At 37.2% G+C, this 27166-nt stretch overlaps 1 protein-coding gene across 1 annotated transcript; it reads left to right on the top strand.

Annotated features, from left to right (window-relative positions):
* Window positions 1-1257: 1257 nt before the first annotated feature.
* On the top strand, window positions 1258-3833 carry PIGM (phosphatidylinositol glycan anchor biosynthesis class M). Its single transcript, XM_003767876.4, has one exon. The coding sequence runs from the start codon at window positions 1342-1344 to the stop codon at window positions 2602-2604; it is 1263 nt and encodes a 420-aa protein (XP_003767924.2). The 5' UTR covers window positions 1258-1341; the 3' UTR covers window positions 2605-3833.
* The last annotated feature ends 23333 nt before the right edge of the window (window positions 3834-27166 follow it).

The following is a 27166-nucleotide window of genomic DNA, read 5'->3' as shown; positions in this document are numbered from 1 at the left end:
CCTAATTGAAGCCCGTTATGTGGAATATGGCTATTTGCCCCCCAGGGCAGAACTAGGAACATGAATAGAAGTAACAGGGAGGCCCATTGAGGCTCAAAGAAAAACTTTCTAGAACCAAAGATGTTTCAATTTTTGTATCTATTTGAACCTTGAAGAACCAGGAAACAGTGAGTGAATCCTCAAATCCTCCTATTCCTAAAGGGAAAGGGAAGATCAGGAGCTATCTGGCGCAGGGAAAATGCAAGTACTAAGTGCTCACTTTTTTTTTTTTTTCCCATTATTATGCACAAAAATAACGTGATACTTTTTTTATCCAGTGACTTGCAAAAGGGAGCTAGTTGGCAGTAGTAGAAAGAATATTAGATCCAGAGCCGGAGAGGCTGGGTTCGAATTCTGTTTCTTACACGTTCTACTTGTGAGACCCTGGGAAATCACTTAACACTTGAGCTTCAGTTCCCTTACCAGTAAGATAAAGGGATTGTTTTTTTCAGGGGGATTAGCCCTGGGACCCAAGAATTTTTTTTAAAAATGTATTTTGATAATTATTTCAATGTAGTTGGTTTTCTTTGTAACCCTCCTTATTTTATTTTGTGCATTTAAAACATTATTATGAGGAGGGGTCCATGGGCTCCATCAAGCTGCCAGAGGAGCCTGCGATACAAAGAAGGACCTCCAAAAAAAAAAAAAAAAAAAAAAAAAAAAAGGACCTCCAAGGTCCAAATCTAAGCTTCTACCGACAGCAGGTAATCTGTTAGCTGCAACACGCTCCCACCTTTCCGGTGTAGTAAACTCGGAACCGGAAGGTCAAATGAGATAGTTGCAAAAAGCCTTGCAAGCTTTAAAACGCCACTTCCCCCACATCGTCCGCCCTCCCTCAGTGGAGTTCTTCATCTTCTTTCACAACCAGAGCTCAACAACGTCACGAGAACGCCCTTCAGAGGGGCCCTACCACGAGGGGGGGAATGCACGTTTCCTCTTGCCCTTACCCCGCCCAAACGTAGCCACGCCCCCTCTGGTTTCTCTTGCCCTTACCCCGCCCAAACGTAGCCACGCCCCCTCTGGTTTCTGAGGGCTGGAGAGAAAGCTTCCCACCGGTCTCCTTTGAAAGGGAACGCGGGACGCTTACGACACGGGAAGTCTTACCCTTCCGTTGGAAAGAGGGCCGAGCTCGACAGCATATGAACCAATCAAAAGCGCAAGGCAGAACAGGAAGTGGGTTCTAGGGGCGGGACCATTTTCCCGGAAGCGGCTGCAGTAGTTCCGCTCCGCTGGGTTCGGTCGGGCGGATGAGTATGCCTGGAAGAGAGAGCGGTGCAACGGGGCGGTGAGGGGCAGCCGAGGATGAAGGCTGAGCGCTCAGCCGAGTCCCGGGGCGGGGCCGCCGGAGTGTTCGGCGTTGCCCTGGCGGCCCGCATCGTCTTGGTTTTCTACGGCCTCTACCAGGACCGTACCTTGGTGGTGAAGTTCACGGACATCGACTACCGGGTGTTCACGGACGCGGCGCGCTTGGTGACGGAGGGCCGCTCCCCCTATCGGCGAGCCACTTACCGCTACACGCCGCTGCTAGCCTGGCTCCTCACCCCCAACGTCCGCCTCTCGGAGCTCTTCGGCAAGTTTCTCTTCGTCGGCTGCGACCTGCTGGCCGGGCTCGTGATGCTGCGCCTCCTGCGGCTGTCCGGCCTGAGCCTCCGCCGAGCCCGCGCCTCTTGCGCCTGGTGGCTGCTCAACCCGCTGCCCCTGGTGGTGTCCAGCCGGGGCAATGCCGAGTCGGTCCTCGCCGCCCTGGTGCTAACGGCCTTGTACCTCTTGGAGCGGAGGAAGGTGGCGGGCGCCGCGCTGCTCCACGGCTTGGCGGTGCACCTGAAAGTGTACCCGGCCACCTACAGCTTCCCCATAGCCCTCTACCTGCGGGCGGCGGCGGCGCCGGGGCGGGCGGCGGCGGCGGCGGGCTCCCCGCCACGCCTCCGGGCGCGGCTCTGGGCGCTGGCCCGCGGGTTCTGTGGCCCGGAGGTGGTGCTCTTCGGAGCCGGGGCAGGGCTCACGTTCTTTGCCCTGGGCTTAGGGTTTTATTACAAATACGGCTGGGAATTTTTGGAGCACACTTACCTCTATCACCTCACCAGACGCGACATCCGACACAATTTTTCCCCTTACTTCTACATGCTCTATCTGACAGCAGAGAGCGAGTGGAGTTTTCCCCTGGGGCTAGCAGCGTTTGTGCCCCAGGCGGTGTTACTCGTCGCTGTGTCTTTTGCTTTTTATAGGGACCTTGCTTTCTGTTGTTTCCTTCACACTGCCATTTTTGTGAGTTTTAATAAGGTCTGCACTTCCCAGTATTTTTTGTGGTACCTCTGCTTGCTACCTCTTGTGATGCCACGGATAAGGATGTCCTGGAAGAGAGCCGGTTTCCTCCTTGGGCTGTGGTTTATGGGACAGGCTTTATGGTTGGCTCCTGCTTATTTCCTTGAGTTCCAAGGGAAAAACACCTTTTTGCTCATCTGGTTAGCTGGTTTGTTATTTCTTTTTATTAACTGTTACATATTGGTTCAGATTATTTCTCATTATCAGTTGAGACAGTTGACCGAGAAAATCAAACCGCAGTAATGGATAATATTAGTAAGTTTCTGTGTTTCATGCCCATCGTATGGGCCACCAAAGTGCTTTAAAAAAGTAATTTACACTTTGAGCATTTTAATCACCCCCCCCACCCCCCAAAGAAAAGAAAGAGGTGCACAAAACTCAGTTTACGCTAGGAATCTCAAGTAGAATGTAGGGAAAAACTTGGAGGCTATTATTGCTTCTTGTGGATGCAATTCCATTGAAGAACACTAGTAAAGGAAAGTTACAAATTTGACTATAGATGTCTCCAAAGTCTTAGTGCAGTGTTAAACTTGAATAGATTATATTAGCCATTATACTGAGCCTTTTGGAATATATCCTATATTGTAAAGGAATAAGTGTGTTTTCAGTCACCAAAGACTTTTTTTTTTTTAATTATAGCTTTTTATTAACAAAACATGCATGGGTAATTTCTCAACATGGACCCTTGAAAAAACTAATGTTCAACTTTTCCCCTCCTTCCCTCTTCCCCCCTCCCCTAGATGGCAGGTGAAGTCCCATACATATTGAACAAAGACATTTTCTGAAGAAAGAATAGGAATCACTTGCTGCAATATTCGTGCCAACTGGATTTTGGCCCCAATAGACTAGATTTAATAAACCCAGAGAGTTTATATTCTTACAAATAGTTTAACCTCCAAGTATTCTTGTTTATAAAACGGAATTAGTAATCACTAGCCCTACAAAGTTGTGATAACAAGTGCTAAATAAACACTATTTGGTTAGGCACAATACTTTTTTCTTTTAAATAAAATAGAATGGGAGTTTTCAGGGCACAAGTAATGAATAAAACAAATGTTAATTGTTTATCTTGGACTTCTCCGTATGACTTGAAGCTGAACTGCTAAAACCTATTTGACACCTTCAAATGTGAGCCCCTTGAGAACTAGCACTGTTTTTACTTTTTTTTGTCTGTGTCTCAGAAGTTAGCATAGTTTTAAGTGCTTAATGAGTGTTTTTTCATTTGTTAAATCGTGCCTTTTCATTCCTTATTTGGTTTGGTTTGGTTTGCCAAGCTCCGTCATTTCTGCACTTTAACACTAATGTTATTGACATGCAATTGATTTTCAATAAATAAAAATTATTGCATTTTTAAAATTGAAAGAAACTTATATTTTTGAGATATGTCTTTATAAATTCAAATATACTTGTTCTTCAGGCTTGTGTTTGTTTCTGGAACAGGGAAGTGGTAAATAAACTATGTGTCTATCATACATTTTTAGTTCTTAATTGTTAAAAAAAATTTTTTAGTTTAAAAGAAAGTTAATCTCTTAAAATGTTTATAGTTTGAGTGGTAAAAATAATAATTTTAAATGTTCTTTACAGATAACATGAGCACAAATCTCACTTCCTTTTTTTAGTTTATATGATTGAAATGAATTGACTGGCCAGTAGAGGGCTGGCATCTACAGAGTGGAAAGTATTTCCTGAGCTCCCTTGTTAACCTTTTTATTGAGTGCCAGAAATTCATTTCCACATTTAAATTATCTTACAAATAGTTGAGTTCCAAGTCAATGAATTAAAAGCCTATTGAAGCCATAGTATAGATAATTTTTGCTCTAATAGTAAGAGCTCAGGATGGCACATATTTCAACACTAAGCTGTGAACTTGGTGCAACAGGCAAGCCTATTCATTTCCTTGAATATAATCAGGCTATATATGAACATAGCTAAAAGTCTAGGCTCTCTAATTACCATGCCCTTTACATAAAAGAAGCCACACTTCTTATGATGTTAATTTTAAAAATGCCTTGTAGCATTACTAAGAAGTATTTAAAGCTCATTTCATCCACAAAAGGATTTTCAACCTTACTCCCCTTAAAATTATTCTGTCAGTCTGCCAAATATTCCTAAATCTCATGTATTACATCATTATAATACATCTATTCACAGTCAACATGAAGAATCTAAAGGAGAACCCACATGGAGTCGGATTTTCAATTTATAATAAAATTCTTACCAACAATTCAAGAGACTTTGGACCCAACCTAATTTATTTAGGCTTTTAAGCTACTGATTTGAATGTATAATATTATGGATGAAAAACATCACTAAAGATTTAATTTTCATGGTTTCATTGGTTCCTTTGAGGTTGAGGATTAGGAGATTAGTGGCAAATTGGAAGCTAATAAAGTGAGTGTACCTGAGTGTTGTTATTAGAAATGACACTCACATGTGTGCCTTAGATATGCTAAGTGCAGTAAATATTTGTTGAATTGGATAAATAACTATGATTTCAAATTGAAGTTCAAAATCACAATAGTTGGTCCTTGGAACAACTTTGGAATGAGACGTTATTAGAAATTTGTAGTATCATGATGCCATTAAAATTCACTAAAAATTCTAGGGTTTGGAGCTACAACAGATCTTTGAAACCTCCAGTCTAACCCTCTTCTAGATGATGGGAAAGACCTATAGAGAAAGTGGCAGAGCTAAAACTATGGATAATAGCTACAAGTGTAATATTAGCCACCAAGGTGACATAGCATCCATAAAAGCAAATTTCAGTCTTACTTAGAAAGGTCATTGCACTTAAAACAAGGATGATAATGTAGTTCCCCATACCTAGGAATCGTGTTCAGTACTGGCCACCATATTTTAAGAAGAGCCTTAAAATTGGAAAACATTGAGAAAAGGATAGTCAAGATAATGGATGGATGCAATGTAATAAAGACCCAATTGAAGGAACTGCAGATGTTTCTTGGAGAATTTTTGGGAAGAGAAAATGATTGTCTTCATATGTTTGAATGTTGTCATGGGAAATAGGAATGATAAAGATGTTGAAGACTTCTGAATTAAGCATCAGGTATTAGCTTGAAAAGTCAGCAGAATGACTTCAATTTGAAATGCTATTTTTAATTGAAAATATAACTTTGTTTTAACAGAATGCAATGTCCTGATTATCAGCAAGGATATAAATCAGAGAAGTTAAGGGTGCTGCATCTTTGAACTCCCTTGTGTTTTGCTAGTTTTTCTTTGTTAATGGTGGTAAATAGTCTTTGTTTTCTTTGAAATCTATAAAACCACCTCAGAATCTCACAGAAGAGAGAAGCCTAGTGTCTAAATTCTGGCCTCTGACTTTCTTAATTGTAGACATATTTCATCCTTGAGCTCATTCACTTTGTTAAAAGATTTATAGTTAGAAGAATTATATTAAATGTTTATATTATATATGCAAATATGTTATATATATTAAGATTTATATTGTTCTCTTTGGTTCCAGCAGCAGAAAAACTTGAGAAAGGCTTTCTGCAAATGATGGGGTTTTAACTGGAACTTGAAGGAAATCAGGGACTTCAGAGATGGAGAACATTCTAAGCATGGGGGACAGCCAGAGAAAATGGTGGTGACAGGGAGTACAGTGTAAGAAGACTGGAAAGGTAGGAGGGGGCTCAGGTATAAAGGGTTTAGAATTCCAGACAGGCAGTTGTGATAAAAAGCCATTGAAATTTATTGAATGGGAAAGGTAGGGTGATAATATGGTTAGATCTGGACTTTAGGAAAATCACTTTGCTAGCTGAATAGGGATAGAATTGAGGCAGGCAGATCCATCAGTAAGCACTTGCAATATTGAAACCTGTCTTATGAAGAATTTTAGAAATGTTTACATTCTCAGATAATTTAAATATGGAAAGGAAAGGTTTGTCTTTCTCATATCAACTCACTTTTCTTTGCATTTTTAATAGCAGCTTGTAAATATCTTTTTTTTTTAGATAGCATTCCTTTGAGAGAGGACTACCTGCATTGCTTAATGCCAATTCTGTAGATGTATTACATTATTACTGATATGAGCCTTCATATTTGATAAGTTCATAAAATCAAAAGATGTATTAAATAATCAAAATTATATCAAAAAATTGGTTTATCCTATAGAGAAAAACTTCAAAAAATTCCATCATTTCATTTCTCTAGAAAATTCCTAGGAAACTAATAAATCATCCCTCCAGTAGATCTCTGTCAATGTAAAAAAGTGCATAATAAATCCCAGATGAACTCCAGATGTGGCTCTTACCAAAACCTTCAGGCTTTTTATTTCCCTGGGCTGGGTGGGCCTTGCTTGGTGGCCCCTCATCCTAAAGTTCCTCAGAGGGTTATTATTTACTTCCAGAGTCCCAGGACTAACTATTCATTTCTGCATATAGCTCATGAGTCTCACCAGTGTGCTTTCCATTTATACAAAATTAGTCTCAATGACACCATTGATTTTGAAACATGAAACATTTGTTAAATGATCAGATAAAAACAGTAACCAAAACATTTATCCAAAAGATGATCAAAAATGATCAAGCCATAAGTCTACCTAAAAAACTGAGTTTCTATCACCTAAGCATGAAGTGTGTGTGCAAGGGGAGAAAATAAGGATAGAGTGGATATAAGCGTGTAAGTATTCAGAAATCTAGCAATGAGGCATGAGAAGGAAATTCCATGTGCTCAGAATAACCCATGACTTTGGACTGTTAGACTGAAGGCTTGATGTTGGGGTCCTTTTTAGGGAACAAATGGATAAAGTCACTTGTCTGCTTGCCACTGTCAGGCCAATGAAGGTGTGTGTATGTATGTTTCAAGCAGAAGCCTGATATTCTTTCAGTGAGGCAGTAGCCTGAAGCTTCAAGTTTTCAGCTTTCCAAATATGTATCTTTGGTTGGGCACTGAAAAAGTGTTAATCTTTTTCAGGGACAAATAGACCCCCTTAAACTATAGAACTGCAAAGCTCTTCACGTTTGCTCTTTGGACCTCTGAGGAATTGGTCATTCTCAAGTCAGAAAGGGCAGTAAGAAGGCAATGCAGTAGGCCTTCTGATGTGTTTTCCCTCTCTCAGCCTGTAGATGGTGCTAGAGGTCAATAAGCCCAGCCACATTTATTCCTTACTTGCTGGAGTATCATCTCTCTCTTTCCCTCCTCCCCTATCTTTCCCTCTCTTCTTTCCTGTCTCTATCTTCTCTCTCTCTTTTTTTTCTCTTGAGTGTGTATAGCATCTTTCAGAGTACTTCAGAGTACTCTTGGACCCATTGTATTGCAGAGAATTGCAAAATCATTCACTAGTCAGCGCTCTCCACACAGCAATTGTGTCTTGTTCCTCTGATCATTCATTGGCTTTCTCATTTTTTTATTTTGGGGTTTCTAATGACCTAAAGCATGACCTCCTCAATAATAATCTAGCTCTAACTCAAGTTGATAAGTCCCAAATTCACAGTTGAATCATATATAAAAAAGTAAATAATACATGATTTTTTCATAAGTCTCAACACAAATTTGAATTATAATTTCTCAGCTATATTTCAAAACTAGAAAAATTGTCATATGTAAATTAACTGATGGACAATAATGCCCTGTAACCATTTTCCCTTCAGTCACTATTTATGCCTTTAAGCTGCTTTCAAACAGGTCCTTTCAGTACACTTATCTGAGGGGTGGTCTTCTCTCCTGTCCTTAGAGCTGTCTCAAACTGCTTTTGTCATAGGGATGTTTCCTTTTTTTTTTTTTTTTTTTTGCCACTTTCAGCAAATTAAATGTCCACCTTTAAAAGGGGAAACACTCTAAATAAGTTCCCCACCCCCCAGTAACAATGAAGGACTAGCATCATCGATGGGAGGGCTTGCCAAGCTCCTTTCAGAGCTGCTTATCCAACTTTGGCGTCCACTTGTCTCCCAACTCTCACTTGTGCCTCCAAGAAATTGTAGCACACACAGTTAGCCCCACTGCTATAAAATTGTCTCAGAAAATTGGCCAAACCAGGTTCAGGGGAACTGAGGAGTCTCAAACCTATCAGTGAAGCAGGGGGAGTGGGAGGCAGACCTCCCCCAAGCTTGTGAAGACATTCTTTAATGGAATGAGCAGATGAGAAGAATTTGTTCCAGTGGCCATGAAGGCAGCTGAAGCAGGCATTGTGGAGAATTTAGAGCTTGATCAGATGTCGAATATGCCAGTCATCCACTGCATCCCAGGCCATCACCAGTCATCCTGACTTTTGTCTTGCCACTAGACTTCAATGACTGCAAAAGAGAGTGAGTCTGACAACTCTACAACTCTGCCTCACTTAAATCCAAATCATATGTAAGACATCGCTCTGGATTCAAAAATAATGGACGAACAACCCACCCCAAAATACTTAAAGCCAGCCTTCTCTCCTTCCTTCCCTCCCTCCTTCCCTCTTTCCATCCTATCTTTTGTCCTTTCCTCCATTCTACCCTTTTTCTCCCTCCTTTCTTTCCTCCATTCCTCTTTCTGCTCTCCTTTTTTCCCTTTTCTCTCTTTTTCACTCCCTGTGCCTTAATCCAACTCACATTACTTCATTTTTCATCATCTTCCATGGATTTCTTCAAATTTAGGGTTCCAGTTTAACTCTCCAGTTCATTATTGGACTGGAAGATGGCATTTAGAGCAACAACAATTAAACTAAATCTGCTATCCATGAGTTCACGTTAAAAAATACCAGTGATTAGCTGCATTCAGGTTTTCTACAAACTAGATTTGGAGGAAGTTTGCAAACTTATCATAGGACCTATCAATGGAAAGGATGTTTGTTTGCATTTATATCTGAGATAATTTGTTCTTTTTTATTTTTGTAGCTGAAGGTAACAAGATTCTATTCCCATTTTCCTAGCATCTGTGATATTTTTCTTTAACCAAAGTACTTCCTTTTTCAGCATGTCAAATGCAGCTTCTGAAAATGCTATTTTCTGCATAATCCTATATGAAAGGGACAGGAACAATCATAAAAAGGGTTACTCATAGCTGTTCTGTTAGGGGAGTATGTGAAGAACATGACATAATGAGTGACAAGTCTAATCTCGAAGAAGAAGCTTTTTCAGACAAGCTCTATATGGCAAAAAGAAACCACTTAAGTCAGATATTGTTTAATCAGGATTTGAGTGGCAAGGAGGAAAAATCCAAGATCTAACTTGAAGCTGAAAAGTGGCTTGGAACCCAATTTTTTAAAAATCATTTTAATCGTTTTTTCGGTGACCAAAGATCCTGAAATAATTGACAAATAACATGTTGGAGAAAGGGACAGATTAAACACACTGTCTAGGAAGAACAAAATGAACCCAGACCTAAACTGTAATGAGGTTTTATTCAATTCATCTAATCTGTATAGTTTGTCTATATAGGGAAACTCCTAGTTAGAGGATAGGTAACTACATCAGATTGTTTTGTAGGTGTCAGGAACCCTTACTGAGTTAAAATCTGGCCTCAGCCACTTAATAGCTTGTATGATCCTAGGCAAGTAAGTTAACCCTGTTTCTCTCAGTTTTCTTATCTGAAAATTAGCAGGAGAAAAAAATGGCAAACTAATCCAGTATCTTTGCCAAAAAAAACCAATCCCGAAATGGAGTCATGAAAGATCAAATATAACTAAAATATGACTGAATATTTTACATAGACATAACAGATTTTGCTGTGAGTATATGTACATAAGTCGACAACCACATTAATCCTTTATCTTTTTATTCCTGCTATCAGTTTCATATCCATATTAATTGTCTATTCAGATTCCAAGTCAGTCTGTTCTGATATTTCTTCATAAATAAGATATATCTCTTATTAATCAGTTTTCTCTGAACCTCTACCCCAGTTTATAGATAAAACAGAGAAATCTGTTTCCAAAACCTTTTGTTCTCTCAAACTTTCTTGATCTCATATATATATATATATATATATGTATATACATATATATATATATTCATAGATCTCAACATTCATGTATTGCTTGTGTAATTTAATACAGAAGAAAAGAATACAGATAAATATTTTTAGTGTATTGGCAGTAAGTAATGTTCACAGCTAGAGTCACCTTTGTGCTCTTAAAGAGCAGGCGAAATGGAATACAATATTCTTGTGTACACATTGACTGAATCCTCCTCAATTCATTAAATAGAGGTCACCTAGAATTGTAATTCACATTTTTCAGAAATTCTTTTCAAAATATCTCTTCACAAAATAAGAATTAAATGCATTTCTCTCACAGTGTTTCTTCAGATTCATTCACAAGATAACAGCTAACTCTTTCTAAGATTAAGAAACAGTTTAATCTTTCACAAGAATAACTGCTAAACTGTCTCTTAATCTTCTCGAAAATGACAGTTTTAACTCAGTTGTTTTCCTTAAGAAACTACAGTTGACATTTCATTATCTTCTAAGTCTTCCATGTTTAAATGTACTTCTCATATTTGTCATTCCTTATGAGAAAATATTACCTTTTATTCATGTACTAAATGTATTATTTGGGATGTAGGGTATGTTCAGGGAAAACAAATACCCCTGGTGTGACTGTTGCTAAGCCCTTTTCAAGGGCTGCTTTCTACCTTTGGTGTCCAACCGATCATCTGATCCTCTCACCTGTGGCTCTAAGAAGCTGTAGCATGCACAGAGGCCACACTCTGGTAAACCATTTTGGCAGATGGACTAAATTAGGTTGAAGATAACCAAGGGGTCTCAAGCCTATCGGTTAGTTTACCCCAAGCATATGGTGACTTTCCCTGGTGGAATGGTTGGATGAAAACAATTTGTTCCAATGACTAAGAAGGTGCTGTGGAGTACTTTGGGTTAGACATCAAGGATGCTAAATTCATTCACTGCATCTTGAGCCATCATCAGTTGTCTTGACTCTGTCCTTCTGCTGGACAGTGATGACTATGCAAGAGTGAGACTGCATTTTGTGCACAATCATCTGCAAACTAAAAAAATCATGCACCAACACTTCCTCCACTTTAGTCTTGGCTTGTAGCCTTTTCAATGGAAGAATTTACCATCAGTATTATTGTTCTATAAGAAATAAACCACAGGATGATTTCAGAGAGGCCTGGAGAAATTTACATGAACTGATGCTGAGTGAAGTGAGCAGAATCAGGAGAACATTGTACATAGCAACAAGATTATGTGATGATCAATTCTGGTGGACATGGCTCTTTTCAACAAGGAGGTGATCCAGGCCAGTTTAATAGCATTCACCTTTTTTATGGTTTGCTTTTTGTTTTCTTTCTCATGTTTTTCCCTTTTTGATCTGCTTTTTTTGTGCAGCATAATAATTGTGAAAATATAGAAAAATTGCACATGTTTAACATAAATTGGATTACTTGCTGTCTGGGGGGGAAGGGAGGGAGAAAAAAAATTTAGAATACAAAGTTTTGTAATGGTGAATGTTGAAAACTACATATTTTGAAAAAAAGCTTTTTAATAATATAATAGTAATAATAAATTCAAAACAAAATTTAAAAAATTTACTTTCAATAAAATTTATAGATATTATAAATAATGTGAATTAGTATTACTTCTTATAGTTGAAGAATCAGCATCAGACAGAGATCAAGTAATTTGCTCAGGGGCACACAGCTAAGAGGTGTGTCTGAAGCTGGGCTTGAATTTAGGTCTTCCCACTATTCCACTTAACTACCTCTTTAAAAAACACCCCAAAACCCTTCTTCATGAGGTGGTCCCAGATCACTTCTCAGGGACTTCATTTTACAAATCTCCAGCACACTTACCATGTAATAATACATATTTAAGGTTTTTTGTGTTGGGCCATTTTCCCATAGAATGATAAAGGACAGGGACCTATCTTTTAAAAATTTCTTTATTTCTCTCTGGGACTAGCACAATACTTTGCACATAATAAGCGATTCATACAAGTTTGTTGATAAATGGTGAATTTCCCTGAGCAGGATGGGAAGAGCTCAGGGAACTAAGCTGTGGCCTAGATCTCTCTTTTCTCTCATGGGCACCAGTTAAACACTGACACTTTCCTGCCCCTTTATAACCAAGCAGTACTCTGAGCACAGGAACACAGTCCTATCTTGCCCTCCAAGGATGGGTGCCCCTTCCTGCTCCCCTCCAGTTTTTTCCTCTCTAGGCTTATTATAAGGTCCCTCTGTCTTTCACCCCAACTTGTTAGGATTTTGGGGGGGGATGGAGAGGAAAGGGATGTGTTGCTAGGCAGACCACAGGGGACCTTCTGGATAACAATCATTTAACAAGCATTTATTAAGTGCCTATTACTGGCCACTGGAGGGGAAAGTGAGCCGGCTCTTACTTAAATCCAATTCACTTGCATTGTCATGGTATCCCCTCCCTGATGTCGTAGTCCTTATGGAGAACAATGGACAAAATATTTTAATTTAACACAATATAAATACCGGAGATACAAAGAGAACGCCCCAAAATCCTACCACACTGCCACCAAAATGTCCCTATTTTAAGTAACTCAGGATGGTCACAATCTACCCAACAAATACTAATGTTAGGAGATATGGATTGACTAATTGTATGGCCTAGTTACTCATTAGATTTTCATGTGACCAGGTGGAGGAATGTTTTAGAATATTCTTGGCTAGGTCTGCATTTGAGGAAACTGAAGCTGAGGATAGAATATACAATAGCATACAAACCTAAGTCTCCTGTCTCCAAATACTGTGCTTTTCCTGCTACACTTTGTTCTTTACTTAAAGATGTAAACCTCCTGTTTTTACCTCCCTATTAAGTCATAAAATTTCAGAAATGGTAAGAGTTGGGGGCCATCTAATCCAGTCTATAGTAGAACAAAAAAAAATATCTCTTACAATATAGCAGAGAAGTAAGTACTCACCCAGTCTTTGCTGGAAGACCTCCAATTAGGAGCAACTCACTACTTCTCAAGGTAGCTCATTCAACTTATGGACAACACTAATTATTAGGGAGCTTTTTACTTTTTATCAGGCTAAAATCTACCTTTCTGAAATTCCTACTCATTCACTCCCATGTTAATTCTGGAGCCAAGAAGAACAATAGTTTTTTTCTATAAGGCAGATCCAGAAATACTGAAAGAAAGCAATCGTGCCCTTGGAAAGAAGTTTGTAAACTTTAAAGCATTATATAAATGTCATTTATTGTTGTTCTTATTATCTTCAGGCTAAACAACTCTAGATTCTTTCAAATAATTTATTACAGAACAGTTTCTAGTCCTCTCACTATACTAGTTACTATCCCCTGCTACACCCCACCCCCATCCTTGGATAGATAGATACTAATTTGTCAAAATTCTTTCTTAGTTTAGCTCATGAAGATGAACAGAATGCAGCAGAAGTGGTCTGATGGGGATTGATACTGTCATTTGGAATTTTGGCATCTGGGATAAGAATAAAAAACAGCTCAAGTAAATTCAGTTAACCACAAAGAAAAAAAGATTGTGGGAGACTGAAAAGGTGAAAATACTTTGGCTCTCCAAGCAGTTCAGTCCCACTGTCAGGGCCACTATCAGGATGGAACTCACCTGATGGTGAGGCCATAGCTCACAACCTGAGAGCTTCCAAGTTTAGTGAACTATTCTTACTAGTTTTTATGTGGCTGACAGGGTGAAAGTACTGCCAAAATGCAAATGGTACTCTTTCAGTTGCACAATTATTCAGTTTTTGAACTCTTTATATTCTGGTGCTCTGGAGCAAAGCTCGACTAATCTACCCTATGTTTCACTTTGACCAGGAAAGAAAACAGTAGGTTATAAATTCTCTCATTCTGAACATTATGCTTCAATTAAAAAGGTTTTTAAGATTAAGATTTTTTTAAAATACCACTTTATTAGCTTTTATTGAACTTATAATTCACTAAAACTCACAGATCTTTTTCACACAAATTGTCTGATCATTTTTTCCCTTTTCTTTTGCTTTTGCAATCTATTTTTTAAATGGAAGGGTAGGTATTTCCTCTTATTAAATTTAGACCATCAGACTCTCCTCTAAAAACTTTTGGGGATTCAAATAGATTGTGTATTTTATAATATATTATTGTTCTCATCTTTGCTTTACTTGCAGATTTGATGATCATGTCATATGTGCCTTCATCCATGTCATTGATAAGAATGTCAAACAGCATAAATTAAAGATCCCTGAGGTATTGTATTAGAGAGCTATCTCGAGGCTGATATCAATCTGTTTGAAAAAATTGAGTTTATTGGTTCACCTGTTTCCAACTCTACCTAGTAACACTATAATCTATACACATATATTCATCTTTTTCATAAAAGATATCACAAGATACTATCAAGTGGTTTGCTAAAATGTAAATATTCTTCTCATCTATTAGTCTACTTATTGCCTTTTTCCTTTCTGTAAGGTTACAAATTACCATCACTTAATAAATTCTAAAATGTTGCCAGAAATTGAAGTTAGTCTCATCAGCCTTTAAACTTCTTTTCAGAGTTTTGAGACATTGTTGGACTGAGGGAAACAGAGGGATATTTCATCACAGAAGTTTTCTAGCCTCTGTTTTCTGCTGTGTTGGATATTGGAAAGTGAGATTAGAAAGGAAGAATGAAGGGAAATAAAAAGCTTAGAAATTGCAGCTTATTTGGAACTTGATAAGAGTGAGGTAGTGATCTAAAAGAGTATGAGTGTAGCTGAAAATTTGAATAACTATTACATTTCATAACTGGCCCAAGAAGGATAATGGAGCGAGAAGAGAGCTCTGTAGGCTTATAACTTGGTTGCTAGTATCTCCCCCTCCTCTTCCCACCCTACCCTCAAACCCTTACATAGCACAAATTAGCAAAGAGTAAACTATGATGAAAGATGGGAAGATAAAATTCTGGAATATCTGAATTTTGAATTCCCTCTTATTCTTTGCTATTTAGTTAAGTATTGCCCAGTCAAAGAAGTTCAGAGTAACCTTGGGTATTGGGCAACATGGCATCCTTTCTTAAAAACTGTGACAATTACCAGCTTCAAATCTTTGGATATGTTTTGTATTCTCCATAATCTTTAAACATGATTATCATTTGCTTAACTGTTCAATTAGTGAATTCTTTCATTATCTTCAGAAGAAATTTCTTTGGGATTGAACTCACAAATGAATCATATTTCAAAACTTCTGAGATAAAGCTAAAAAATCATAGCTTATTTTCTTTTTATTTTTCATGCATCCTCTTTGCATCTTTGCACATCTTTTTTTCCCTCTGAGGCCACTGGGGTCAAGTGACTTGCCTAGGTTCACATACCTAGGAAGTGTCCACTGTGCCACCTATTTGCCACATCTTTGCACATCTTTGCATAAGCTATCCCACATTATTGGATTTTACATCTTTAGATTCTCCAATCTCTTAGAATTCCTAAGTTCCTTTTAAGGTTGACTGCTGCTTAAGACTTTTCTTTTATCTTTTCTCTCTCCCCCCATCAATCTTTTGCTGCTGGCAATTCCTTCAATAAAGCTATATAATATAAATATAATAATAATAATGGCATTTTATAGTAGCCATTATGTATCAGGCAGTGTGTGCTAAGTCCTTTACAAATATTATCTCATTGGATCCTTGAAACAACTTTGAGAAATAAGTACTATTAAGATTTCCATCCTACATTTGAGGAAACAGAGATTAAGTCATTTTCTCCATATCATACAGCTGAATTTGAACTCTAGATTTCTTGTGTTCTATCTACTGTTACCGAGCTACCTAACTTGCATTTACTTTGTATATCTGACAGTTATATACAGCATCTAGATTTAGAGGGATAAGGGTGATTGACTTTGTTCTTTAAAGTGTCTTATACTCTGGACCCATGCATCAGTTTATTAAAAAATTTATTAAAAGTCTTTTTTGTTTAGTTTGTTGGTTCATCAATTTCTAACTTTGGGGGAACTTAGTTCTGGTCTTTGATGAGAGGAGATAGCTGAGGGGTATGCTGGCACTTGTTTGAATTTGCCTGTGAGAACCAATTGTTAAATTTTTTTAGTTGTAAACATATTTAACTTGGAAATTGGCAAATGCTACAAATTAGGGTTTGATTTATTGTTTTGTTGATTGTCTCTATTGAAAAAAGTAATGAAAAAAATATCAGTAATGCAGATTAAACTTCAAAGAATGTTCTGCTCAGAGGATACAGTTCTTTATAGAGAGCTGTTGTTAAGCATTCACCCTCACTCCACTGGGAGAGTGAGGGTAGTCTCTCTTTCATACTCTTGGCTCTTAACACTATCCCAATGCTTCGAGTTAAAAATTATTTAAGCTTAGTTTTTGTTTCATGTCCTAGACATGTCTAGGAACTCCTCAAAGAGAGAAATAAAAAGGTACGCAACACACAGTGTTCAGGTATAGGACAGCTTTTTAGTTCTTCTATGCATAAGAAATGCTTAACACACAAGTATACATTGATTGAAATTTTAAATAGATTATTAAAATATTTAAACATGATACAGTTTGCTAAAAAGCCTTTTTTCATTTTACCATGGCTCTGCACTGTACAGCTTTTTTTTTTTTAAAAATGCTTTTCTATTTATAGGTAGCTTACAGTAATCTAGAGGATATGTTTATGGTATATCTCTATTGCTCTTGTTGTTTAGTTGTTTCAGTTGAAGTTTTCTTGGCAAAGATACTGGAGTAATTTACCTTTTCTTTTTCTAACTCATTTGCTCAGAGAACAGCACAATGACATCCCCTGAAAAAATCTGGAGTTCTAGAGAAGGAATATTCTTATTCTATTTTCTTATGCTATTACATTAAATGCCTTTAAAAAGTGTGCCTTTTGACTTAAAAAAAGCAAAGCCCCAGTGGAAACATTTGAATTAAGATTTTTGTGTGGCTGTGGACCCACAAAGTATCCTGAACTTGTGTAGCTTATGCCCCATTGACTTCACTTATGTTGAATAGTTTTTGTATGGATATGCTACATGTTCCTGGTGATACTGAAGGAAGGCATGAATGGCATATCGGGGAAAGGACTGGTGTAAACTGACAACTTCAGTAATAACCTTCCTCTTTTCACCTTCATTTCCAGCCTGTTGTGATCTGTACAGAGGGGGGAAGGTGAAAATGGATGTAAATGCTTCTAGCTCAGTCTCAGCACATTTTATTTTGCTTTTTAATTTGTCTGGAAGTAAAATTTCCAGAGTTGAAGATTTTTTATAGGCCATCTTTCTTTTCTCACTCCAATGTGAAGATTGATGTTCCAACCGTTTCTCGTGATGCCCTAATATTACCTTGACCCAATCGAGTCCCAGTTGAGACTAGAGAAGTCAGTTTTCTCATTATTGTGAATTCATGTGTACATCTTTGTTTGACTATGATTGATTATAAATTTTGTTTTCCATTGCCTTATATTCAAATGCATACAATAAGAATTCCAGAGGTCAGAGACAATGTCTTATTCTTCTGCTTCTCTCCATAGTAGTACATAAGACATGGATCTGCCCACAAAAGGATACCTAGTTGAACATACCTATGATATATGTAAAGGCAAAGGCTTTTATCCCCACCTCAATTAATGTAATCAATAAAAAGCTACATATGAATAAATCTTTTATCAATTTGTGAAGATCCTAGATGCTTTGGGATTACTGGATATAAGCATATGATGCTACTCAAGGACTATCTTGTGATTAGTTGAAATAATCAAATATACTTCTGGACCCATATATAACACAATAAACATTTCATCATCAGGCCAGATAAGTGGTAGTCAAAAGGTAGTCAAAAAGGAATTGGAAGATGAAGTTCTCTCTTTCTCTCCTTCTTTCCCTCCATTGATCAGATGATGGATGACCCCTCAGCAACGAGATCAACCAAATCATTTCTAATGGAGCAGTAATGAACTGAACTAGCTATGCCCAGAAAAATAACTCTGGGAGATGACTAAAAACCATTACATTAAATTCCCAATCCCTATATTTATGCACACCTGCATTTTTGATTTCCTTCACAAGCTAATTGTACATTTTCACACAAATTAAGTCTGATCTAACCAATTGGAAAAATATTAAATGCTCTTGGATAGGGCGAGCAAATATAATAAAGATGACAATATTACCTAAACTAATCTATTTATTTAGCGCTATACCAATCAGACTCCCAAAAAACTATTTTAATGACCTAGAAAAAATAACAACAAAGTTCATATGGAAAAACAAAAGGTCAAGAATTTCAAGGAATTAATGAAAAAAAATCAAATGATGGTGGCTTAGCTGTACCAGATCTAAAATTATATTATAGAGCAGCAGTTACCAAAACTATTTGGTATTGGCTAAGGAATAGATTAGTTGATCAGTGGAATAGAGTAGGTTCAAGGGATAAAACAGTCAACAAATATAGCAACCTAGTCTTTGACAAACCCAAAGATCCCAGCTTTTGGGATAAGAACTTACTGTTTGATAAAAATTGCTGGGAAAATTGGAAACTAATATGGCAGAAACTAGGCATTGATCCATACTTAACGCAGACACCAAGATAAGGTCAAAATGGGTTCATGACCTAGGCATAAAGAATGAAATCATTAATAAATTAGAGGAACATAGGATAGTTTACATCTCAGACCTGTGGAAGGGGAAGGTCTTTATGACCAAAGCAGAACTAGAGATCATTACTGACCACAAAATAGAAAATTTTGATTATACCAAACTGAAAAGTTTTTGTACAAACAAATCTAATGCAGACAAGATTAGAAGGGAAGCAATAAACTGGGAAAATATTTTTACAGTCAAAGGTTCTGATAAAGGCCTCATTTCCAAAATATATAGAGAATTAACTCTAATTTATAAAAAATCAAGCCATTCTCCAATTGAAAAATGGTCAAAGGATATGAACAGACAATTCTCAGATGAAGAAATTGAAACTATTTCTAGTCATATGAAAAGATGCTCCAAGTCATTATTAATCAGAGAAATGCAAATTAAGACAACTCTAAGATACCACTACACACCTGTCAGATTGGCTAAAATGACAGGAAAAAATAATGATGATTGTTGGAGGGGATGTGGGAAAACTGGGACATTGATTCATTGTTGGTGGAGTTGTGAACGAATCCAACCATTTTGGAGAGTAGTTTGAACTATGCTCAAAAGTTATCAAACTGTGCATACCCTTTGATCCAGCAGTGTTACTACTGGGATTATATCCCAAAGAGATTATAAAGAAGGAAAGGGACCTGTATGTGCACGAATGTTTGTGGCAGCCCTTTTGTAGTGGCTAGAAACTGGAAACTGAATGGATGTCCATCAGTTGGAGAATGGCTGAATAAATTGTGGTATATGAAAATTATGGAATATTACTGTTCTGTAAGAAATGACCAACAGGATGATTTCAGAAAGGCCTGGAGAGACTTACACGAACTGATGCTGAGTGAAATGAGCAGGACCAGGAGATCATTATATACTTCAACAACAATACTAGATGATGACCAGTTCTGATGGATCAGGCCATCCTCAGCAACAAGATCAACCAAATCATTTCTAATGGAGCAGTAATGAACTGAACCAGCTATACCCAGAAAAAGAACTCTGGGGATGACTAAAACCATTACATTGAATTCCCAATCCCTATATTTATGCATACCTGCATTTTGATTTCCTTCACAAGCTAATTGTACAATAATTCAGAGTCTGATTCTTTTGTACAGCAAAATAATGTTTTGTCATGTATACTTATTATGTATCTAAGTTATATTTTAATATATTTAACATCTACTGGTCATCCTGCCATTTAGGGAGGGTGGGGGTAAGAGGTGAAAAATTGGAACAAGAGGTTTGGCAATTGTTAATGCTGTAAAGTTACCCATGTATATATCCTGTAAATAAAAGGCTATTAAATAAAAAAAAAAAAAAAAAAAAAAAACAAGCTAATTGTACAATAATTCAGAGTCTGATTCTTTTTGTACAGCAAAATAATGTTTTGGTCATGTATACTTATTGTGTATCTAAGTTATATTTTAATATATTTAACATCTACTGGTCATCCTGCCATCTAGGGGAGGGGGTGGGGGTAAGAGGTGAAAAATTGGAACAAGAGGTTTGGCAATTGTTAATGCTGTAAAGTTACCCATGTATATATCCTGTAAATAAAAGGCTATTAAATAAAAATAAAAATTAAAAAAAAAAAAGATGATGGATGACCTTGTGAAAGATTTAGAGCTTAGCTGATAGTATCTATATTAAGTACTGAGATACTGAGAACAACATAAAAAAGGGAAGCTTTGGGACTATTTAAAGATACTGATTGGCAGAGCCCTGCAAAAAGCTACACCTATATCTAAGAGTAACTTGATGAGGATTTCTCAAAGGGAGAAAGAATCTCTGGGGAACTAGGAGCTATGAGTTTACCCTTTGGTCAAATGGGATATCTAAGTTTGAGTCCTGGAGCCCTTGTATATAGAAGGGGAGGTATAGACCTCCAGTTTGAAAGAAAAAGTTTGAGAAAAGTATTTTATAGCATCTGTTGTTGCTACACTCTCTCAACAAATCCCTTCTCTAAAGGTTAATACATTTCTTCTGGTTGATTGTCATGGAGAGCATACTGAATGGTGACTCATAAGTAACAATAATGTAAACACCAGCCTCTAAGGGTTAGTAATATATTCACTAAATCATCCCTTTCTAGGAACTCAAACTGCTAGGACCTGTAGAAGTTGGGAAGGACAAGGTGACTGCATAAGACTGGCAAATATTTGATTGATTCTAGATTATACAGGTCTTTCCATATTCTAACCTACCATAGATGCTGCCTAAGTTTGATCTTTCTGGGAGTCCTTAGCTGGGAATGGGGGTGGGAGGAGGATTTGATGTTGAGTTCTTTATTATGTTTAATTCTTTATGATTCTACTTTAAGAGTTTTCTTGGCAAAGATACAGATTTGCCATTTGTTTCTCCAGCTTTTTTGACAGATTTAGAAACTGAGGCAAACAGGGTTAAGTAACTTGCCCAGGATCACAGAGTTAGTGTCTGAGGCTGGATTTGAATTTAGGAAAATGAATTTTCCTAATCCCAAACCCTGTACTTTTCCACTGTGTCACCTAGTTGCCTCTGGGAATAAAATGGATTAAGACCCACTTTCAGTCAAAAAGTAGCATTTGCTATTACACTTTAGATATTTCTAAAACTTTTGCATTCTAATGATTTTTGTTCATTTTTTAATCTAGGAGATCTAGAGAAATTCCTGTGCCCTAGGTTTGCTCTGACTGTCTAATCCTGGAATGCTCTCCCTCCTTACCTCCATTTCTTTGAATCCTGATTTGCTTCAAGATTCAGCTCAAATGGTACCTTCTACAGAAGGCTTTCCCAATTCCTTCCATGAATCTTTCCCAGTGCCTTCAATACTCTCTATGTATTTTGTACCTACTTAATTATATAAATGTTATTTCCCCAACTAGAATGTAAACTCCTTGAGGACAAGGTCTGTTTTTTTTTCTTTTTCTTTTATTTCCATTACTCAGCATAGTGTTTAGCAATGCCTATTTGATTGACTTTGTAACAAGGACTCAGAGCTCCCCCTCTTTTTAGCATTCATTTTTAAAATTTAAAAATACTTTATTGCTTTTAAAAAATGATAACCACTGTCCAAACCTGAAGTAAGTCATAATCTTTTTGCTGGTGGAGTGTCTTGCCTCCAAGTTGATGATTGCTGATTGATCAGGATGAGGGTTGCTGAAGGTTAGGATGGCTGTGGCTATTTCTTCCTCCCCTCTCCCCTTCCTTCCTTCCTTCATTTCCTCTCTTCTTTCCTTCCTCCCTTACTTCTCTCCCTCTTTTTTTCCCCAATTTTTAAACATTTTTGTTTAAAGTTTTGAGTTTAAAATTCTATCCTTCCCTTCCTCCCTTTATTATATCCCCCCCCATAGTAAGCAGATATTGGTTATACATATGCAATTATGTAAAATATTTCCATATTAGTGATTTTATACAAGAAAACTCAAAAAAGGAAAAATAGAGATAAAAAATAGCCTGCTTTAGTCTGTATTCAAATCAATACCAGTCATTTCTCTGGAGACAGATAGTATTCATCATCATTAGTCCTTTGGATCATTTTAATGCTGAGAATAACTAAGTCATTCACAGTCCATCATCCAACAATATTGCTGTTACTGTGTACAATGTTTTCTAGGTTCTGTTCCTTTCACAGAACTGCTCTTGTTGGTTGGAGTTGAACAGATGGAAGTTTTGATACTATGCACAATTCAGGGCAAAACATCACATTCTGAGTTGACAAAAAAGTCTCCTTTTGGCTGCTGAACTCGGGAAGTGGGGGTTAGTAGCTCAGTGGATCTTTTAAAAGAAGCTTATTTTGATTGGGTCCCTCTTAATTGTGATTCTTCAGGTGGACTTCAGTAATTAATAGGAAACTTAGATCCTCCTCTTTTCTGGTATCCTGGTTAGGCCACTGCTATTTCCCATGCAGAATGTAGATAAACTAGGTAGATTTAAATTGGTGAACCCTTTAAAACAGAGTCCTAGTTAGAAAATGTCTCCTCTTTGTAAAGGTCCACTGAGCAGGGGACTCTGTCATATCAGAGTTTTTAAAAGCCCTTTAGCCTTGAATCATATGTGGCAAGAGGCCAACACCATAGTTCCCATGTGATCATTGTAATTAAGAATGGCATCTTGTAAGCCCTCGTTAAAATTGATTAATTGATTTGGGAAGAACAGATTTTAAAAGGTTCAAGGGGAGAACATATAGAATCCCATGGTCTAAAATTCTGAAAGGGAAGTTATCTCAGCAGGATTAGGAGAGGCTTAAGAATGGAATCTGCAAACACAAAAAGAAACAATTCTTATGAAGAAGCAAAGGAGTTTGCTAAAGGGACAAGTGTGAATACTTCGGGCATCAAAAGAATTGCAGAATCTCAGTAGACTTCTTTAGAGGTGACCTTGTCCTCCAAAAATAAAAGATCTCTAGTGAGAGAAATTTCATTGCCTTTTGAGATACTTTCCACTTTGGAGTAACTACTTTTGGCAAAGCATTTTTCTTTTCTCAAGTCTCAATTTGCCTTTTTGAAACACCTATTACTCCCAGCTTTTTCCTCTGGGGAAAAGCAGAACAAGTCTAATCTAATTTCTTTTCCATATGACAGCCCTTTAAATATTTGGAGACAGCTATCATATCTTTCTCTAAGTGTTCTCTTCTCCAGGCTAAACACCCCCAGTTCCTTTAGTTGATCCTCATATTGCACAAACTCATGGGTCTTATAATCTTTGTCTTTTTCTGGGTAGACACATTTTTACACATTTTTCCAATTATGGTTTGATCAATGTAGAGCACAGCGAATTATCATGATTTCCCTAGTTCTGCCACTATGGTTCCCAAAGTCACATTACCTTGTCATATACCTTTATTCACTCATACTGGAAGGAAGAAATTTTTTGCTAGGTAGAAAGAATAGCTAGACCAAGGCTTTTCTGACATCTTTACCCATTTTAAGTTTCTGAGACTTTCATGGAATGTTGTCAGGGGTTATGTTGGAAACTTGAAAGAAAGGCGTTTCCTCATGATCATTTCCTCTAATTTCTTTGCAGTTATGCTAAGTGGAACTGTTATTATGTTATTATAAGAATGTTATGTTGGGATCAGGAAATGAATTAAGAAGATAAAACGTCCATGTTCTTCTAATTTTCTTATAAATCTCTCTTTATATCTAGACCATGTAAGCATTTTCACCTTATATTGGTAAGTGATGTGAAATATTGGTCCATGCGCAGTTTCTGCCATGCTGTTGTTTTCCAGTTTTTCCCAATATTTTTTTTTATCAAATAATGAATTCTTATCTTATGATAATGAATAAGCCACTTGAATGGTTCACAATAACAAAGTAGGATCAGGGCTTTCAGGAATGTCTTAAATTTGTGTAGAAGGGCTTTCTATTGCCCCTTAGATGTCTTCATGCAACTTCACTAATACCCCACAAACTGACATTTTTTTTTTTGTTTCAAAAGACCTTAGATTTCCAAGAGACATGCCCAACACTCCCTACAGGAAGAATATTGCCATCTTCTGCTCCCTAATATGGTAGCCCATTTTACTGGAAAAACTGAAGCTGTTTCAATCACCTGCTCAACTTTCATCAAATGGTTGCTCTGCCCAGCCAGTTAAAACCTGAGGCCATCATTTAGAGCTCTGCCCAAAAGAAAAAATCTAATTGTACTCAAAGTAGTTTTTTTGGGGTGGAGAAAAGGATCACACAAAGAGGACATAAATCCATTTGACTAAACTCATCTCTTTAAAATATTTCACCTCTTTTCTTACTCTAATTCTAAAAGCAGTTATGGAGAGAATTCATCTTTGTGGGATCAAGGATACAGAATTTTCCATTTTAACCATCAAAAAACGGAGAATAGGAAATCTCATTCTGGGATCTCTAACTGGTTTGGTTGCTTTACAGGACCAAATCCCCTGTAATCTTTCCAGATAATAGAACACTGAAATGGACAAAACCCTTGTACTCCCCCCATTAGTTCATTCTTCTAATGATTCATTAGCTTGAGCTTTAAAAATATCCTGAAATCTTCCAAGTTCCTTGATTGTGAAAGCCCATAAACCTCAATACTTCCCTGAAGGAGGACATGCTTTCCCAAGGCATGATAATATGTGGTGGGGATAGTGAGGTAGACCCAAATTTTACTTTACTAAATTTAGTAGTGGTTTCTAATCCTTATTCCTCTTATTTCTTTAGATACTTAATCTCACCAAGAATTTATATTTTCCAGAAAAATCATTATATTAGATATTATACTTCCTATCTGCAGCCTATTGGTTCCTATATTCTATCCTATATGTACTATATCCTTTGCACTGTCATTTTCACTCATTGCTGTTACTGAATCTAGGGATCTATAAACTCAACTTTTCTGCCTTGTGGGCACAGTACCTAAAATTGGAAACATTCACCTCTACCTCTAATTGCCAAATATGAAAACATTATTTTTATTTTCTTACAGTGATATTATCCTTCTTTTCTAAAATCATTAAAACCAGGAAATAACTTTGCTGTACTTCAACTGTCTTCTCAAGCTCTGTAAACATTTTTTTGGCCAACCTTTGGGTCAATGTAAGTTCCTTATTTTGCTGAGAGGTTTTCCCATATACCTCTAACTATGCTGCAGCAACAGAATATCAGTGCCCTGTATTTGGCCATCCTATCACCTGAGGCGTCTTTCTTTTGAGCCATTTTTATCCTACTTCAACATAGAAATTAACCCTGACAATATGTTAATTTGGCTAACACCAAATATCTGAGGCATTACCTAGCTCAGGACCCAGTTCAGTGATTCTTACTTAGGATTAGAATTCAATGAGACCCTGGCCAATCATAAAATGAAATAAAAACAGTTTTACTCAAAATAAGATTTTAAGAGATACAATTGAGATACAATTCTTAGTTGAACTCAAAACTTTATCTTGCTTTAGCCTCAACATTTGCAATACTAAATTGGAAAGGGGAATGGGAATTCCACTAAATCTCTGACACCAACTCCCCAACATATTTTATGCCTCAGGCAAGAAAGAGGCCAAACCAAGGATAATATCAAAAATAGTCTGTCTTTAAATGAAAAACTCACTCTAACATCAAATAAGTGCAATTCCTACCACACTATTTCACTTAATAGCTTTGCCAAAAATTATGACAATCTAAATTCTCCCCTTTGTAGTACTACCTGTTGCTTCTAGTTTTGCTTTTTAGGGCCAAACAAGACAATTCTAATCCTTTTTCTACAAGGCAGACCTTTAGAGACTTGAGCTGGTAAATGCTTCACAGCTAACTCTTTGGGGGAGGGGGGAATGTTTCCATGACATGATTTGAAATTTAATTTGCATTAAGATTTTCTGCTGTCTATATAATCAACAAAACAATAAATCAAGCCCTGAAGTTTGCTAATTTCCAAGATATAAATACTGACACTGAAAATATTGTCAATTGGCTCAAAGAGATGTCTCTTGTACATCCCTAGCAGAGTGTCTATTTTCTCAAGGAGGATTAATTGGAGATAATTCAGTGAAGAGATGGGGAAGATGTTGGATAGAAAGGAGAAACATATCAAATATCTGAATACTCATGTGGAAGAGGTTTATATTTGTACTGCGTGGCTCCAGAGAGTAAACTTAGAAACGATATGTGAAAATTGCAGATTTACTCTTCATCTAAGAGAAAACTTCCTAATAATTAGAGCTAAGAATGGATTAAGACAATGGGTTCCCTTTTACTAAAGCTCTTTGAATTGTAGATTGGATAGCAACGGAATGCAAATATTACAGGAGGAATTCCTATTTTAGGTCAGAGTAGATGGCCTCTTAGGCGCTGTCCAACTTTGGGGATACTTTAATTACTGGAATTCTAAACACCAGAGGGCACCATACAGCCATTCACAAGGTTGACAAATCTGAGCTTTGAGACAAGTGAATTATGGTTAGGGAAAAAGTTAGGAAATCTATAAAGAAGTGTCAGTGTTCTTATAAGAAGGGTCCTCTAACTATCCTGGATATGGCAGTGCTGGGAAACAAGAATAGAGAAAAGTGGGAATAATCTGGAGAATAGGAAAGAAGTCCGGACCATGGCACCCCATATCAGTTGGGACAGCCTTTCCAGAATCTCAGTTTGAAGGCAAACTAGGAGGCGATTAGCTAAGTCCTTACTTGAACAAGAATCAAATACAAGTGATGATCTCTTGAGAGAGAATCTTCTGCCTCCTAAGGTAGACTCTACTTTGGTGTAATTCTTAGACATTTTTCCTTATATCAAGCAGAGTGGGTTTTAGGAGTTAGTATGGTATGGTAGAAAACATGGATTTTGATTTGGAGGACCCGCGTTCTGATTATGACTCTTAACTTTTC

This window comes from Sarcophilus harrisii, chromosome 4 (genome assembly GCF_902635505.1).
Source record: "Sarcophilus harrisii chromosome 4, mSarHar1.11, whole genome shotgun sequence".
Classification (NCBI taxonomy): Eukaryota; Metazoa; Chordata; class Mammalia; order Dasyuromorphia; family Dasyuridae; genus Sarcophilus; species Sarcophilus harrisii.
Note: the sequence above shows the minus strand (reverse complement) of the source record. Positions and strands in the feature narration are given on the sequence as shown.

What these genes read in the sequence shown, in the direction of transcription:
- PIGM (XM_003767876.4), top strand. Translation starts at nt 1,342, where the DNA reads ATGAAGGCTGAGCGCTCAGCCGAGTCCCGGGGCGGGGCCGCCGGAGTG.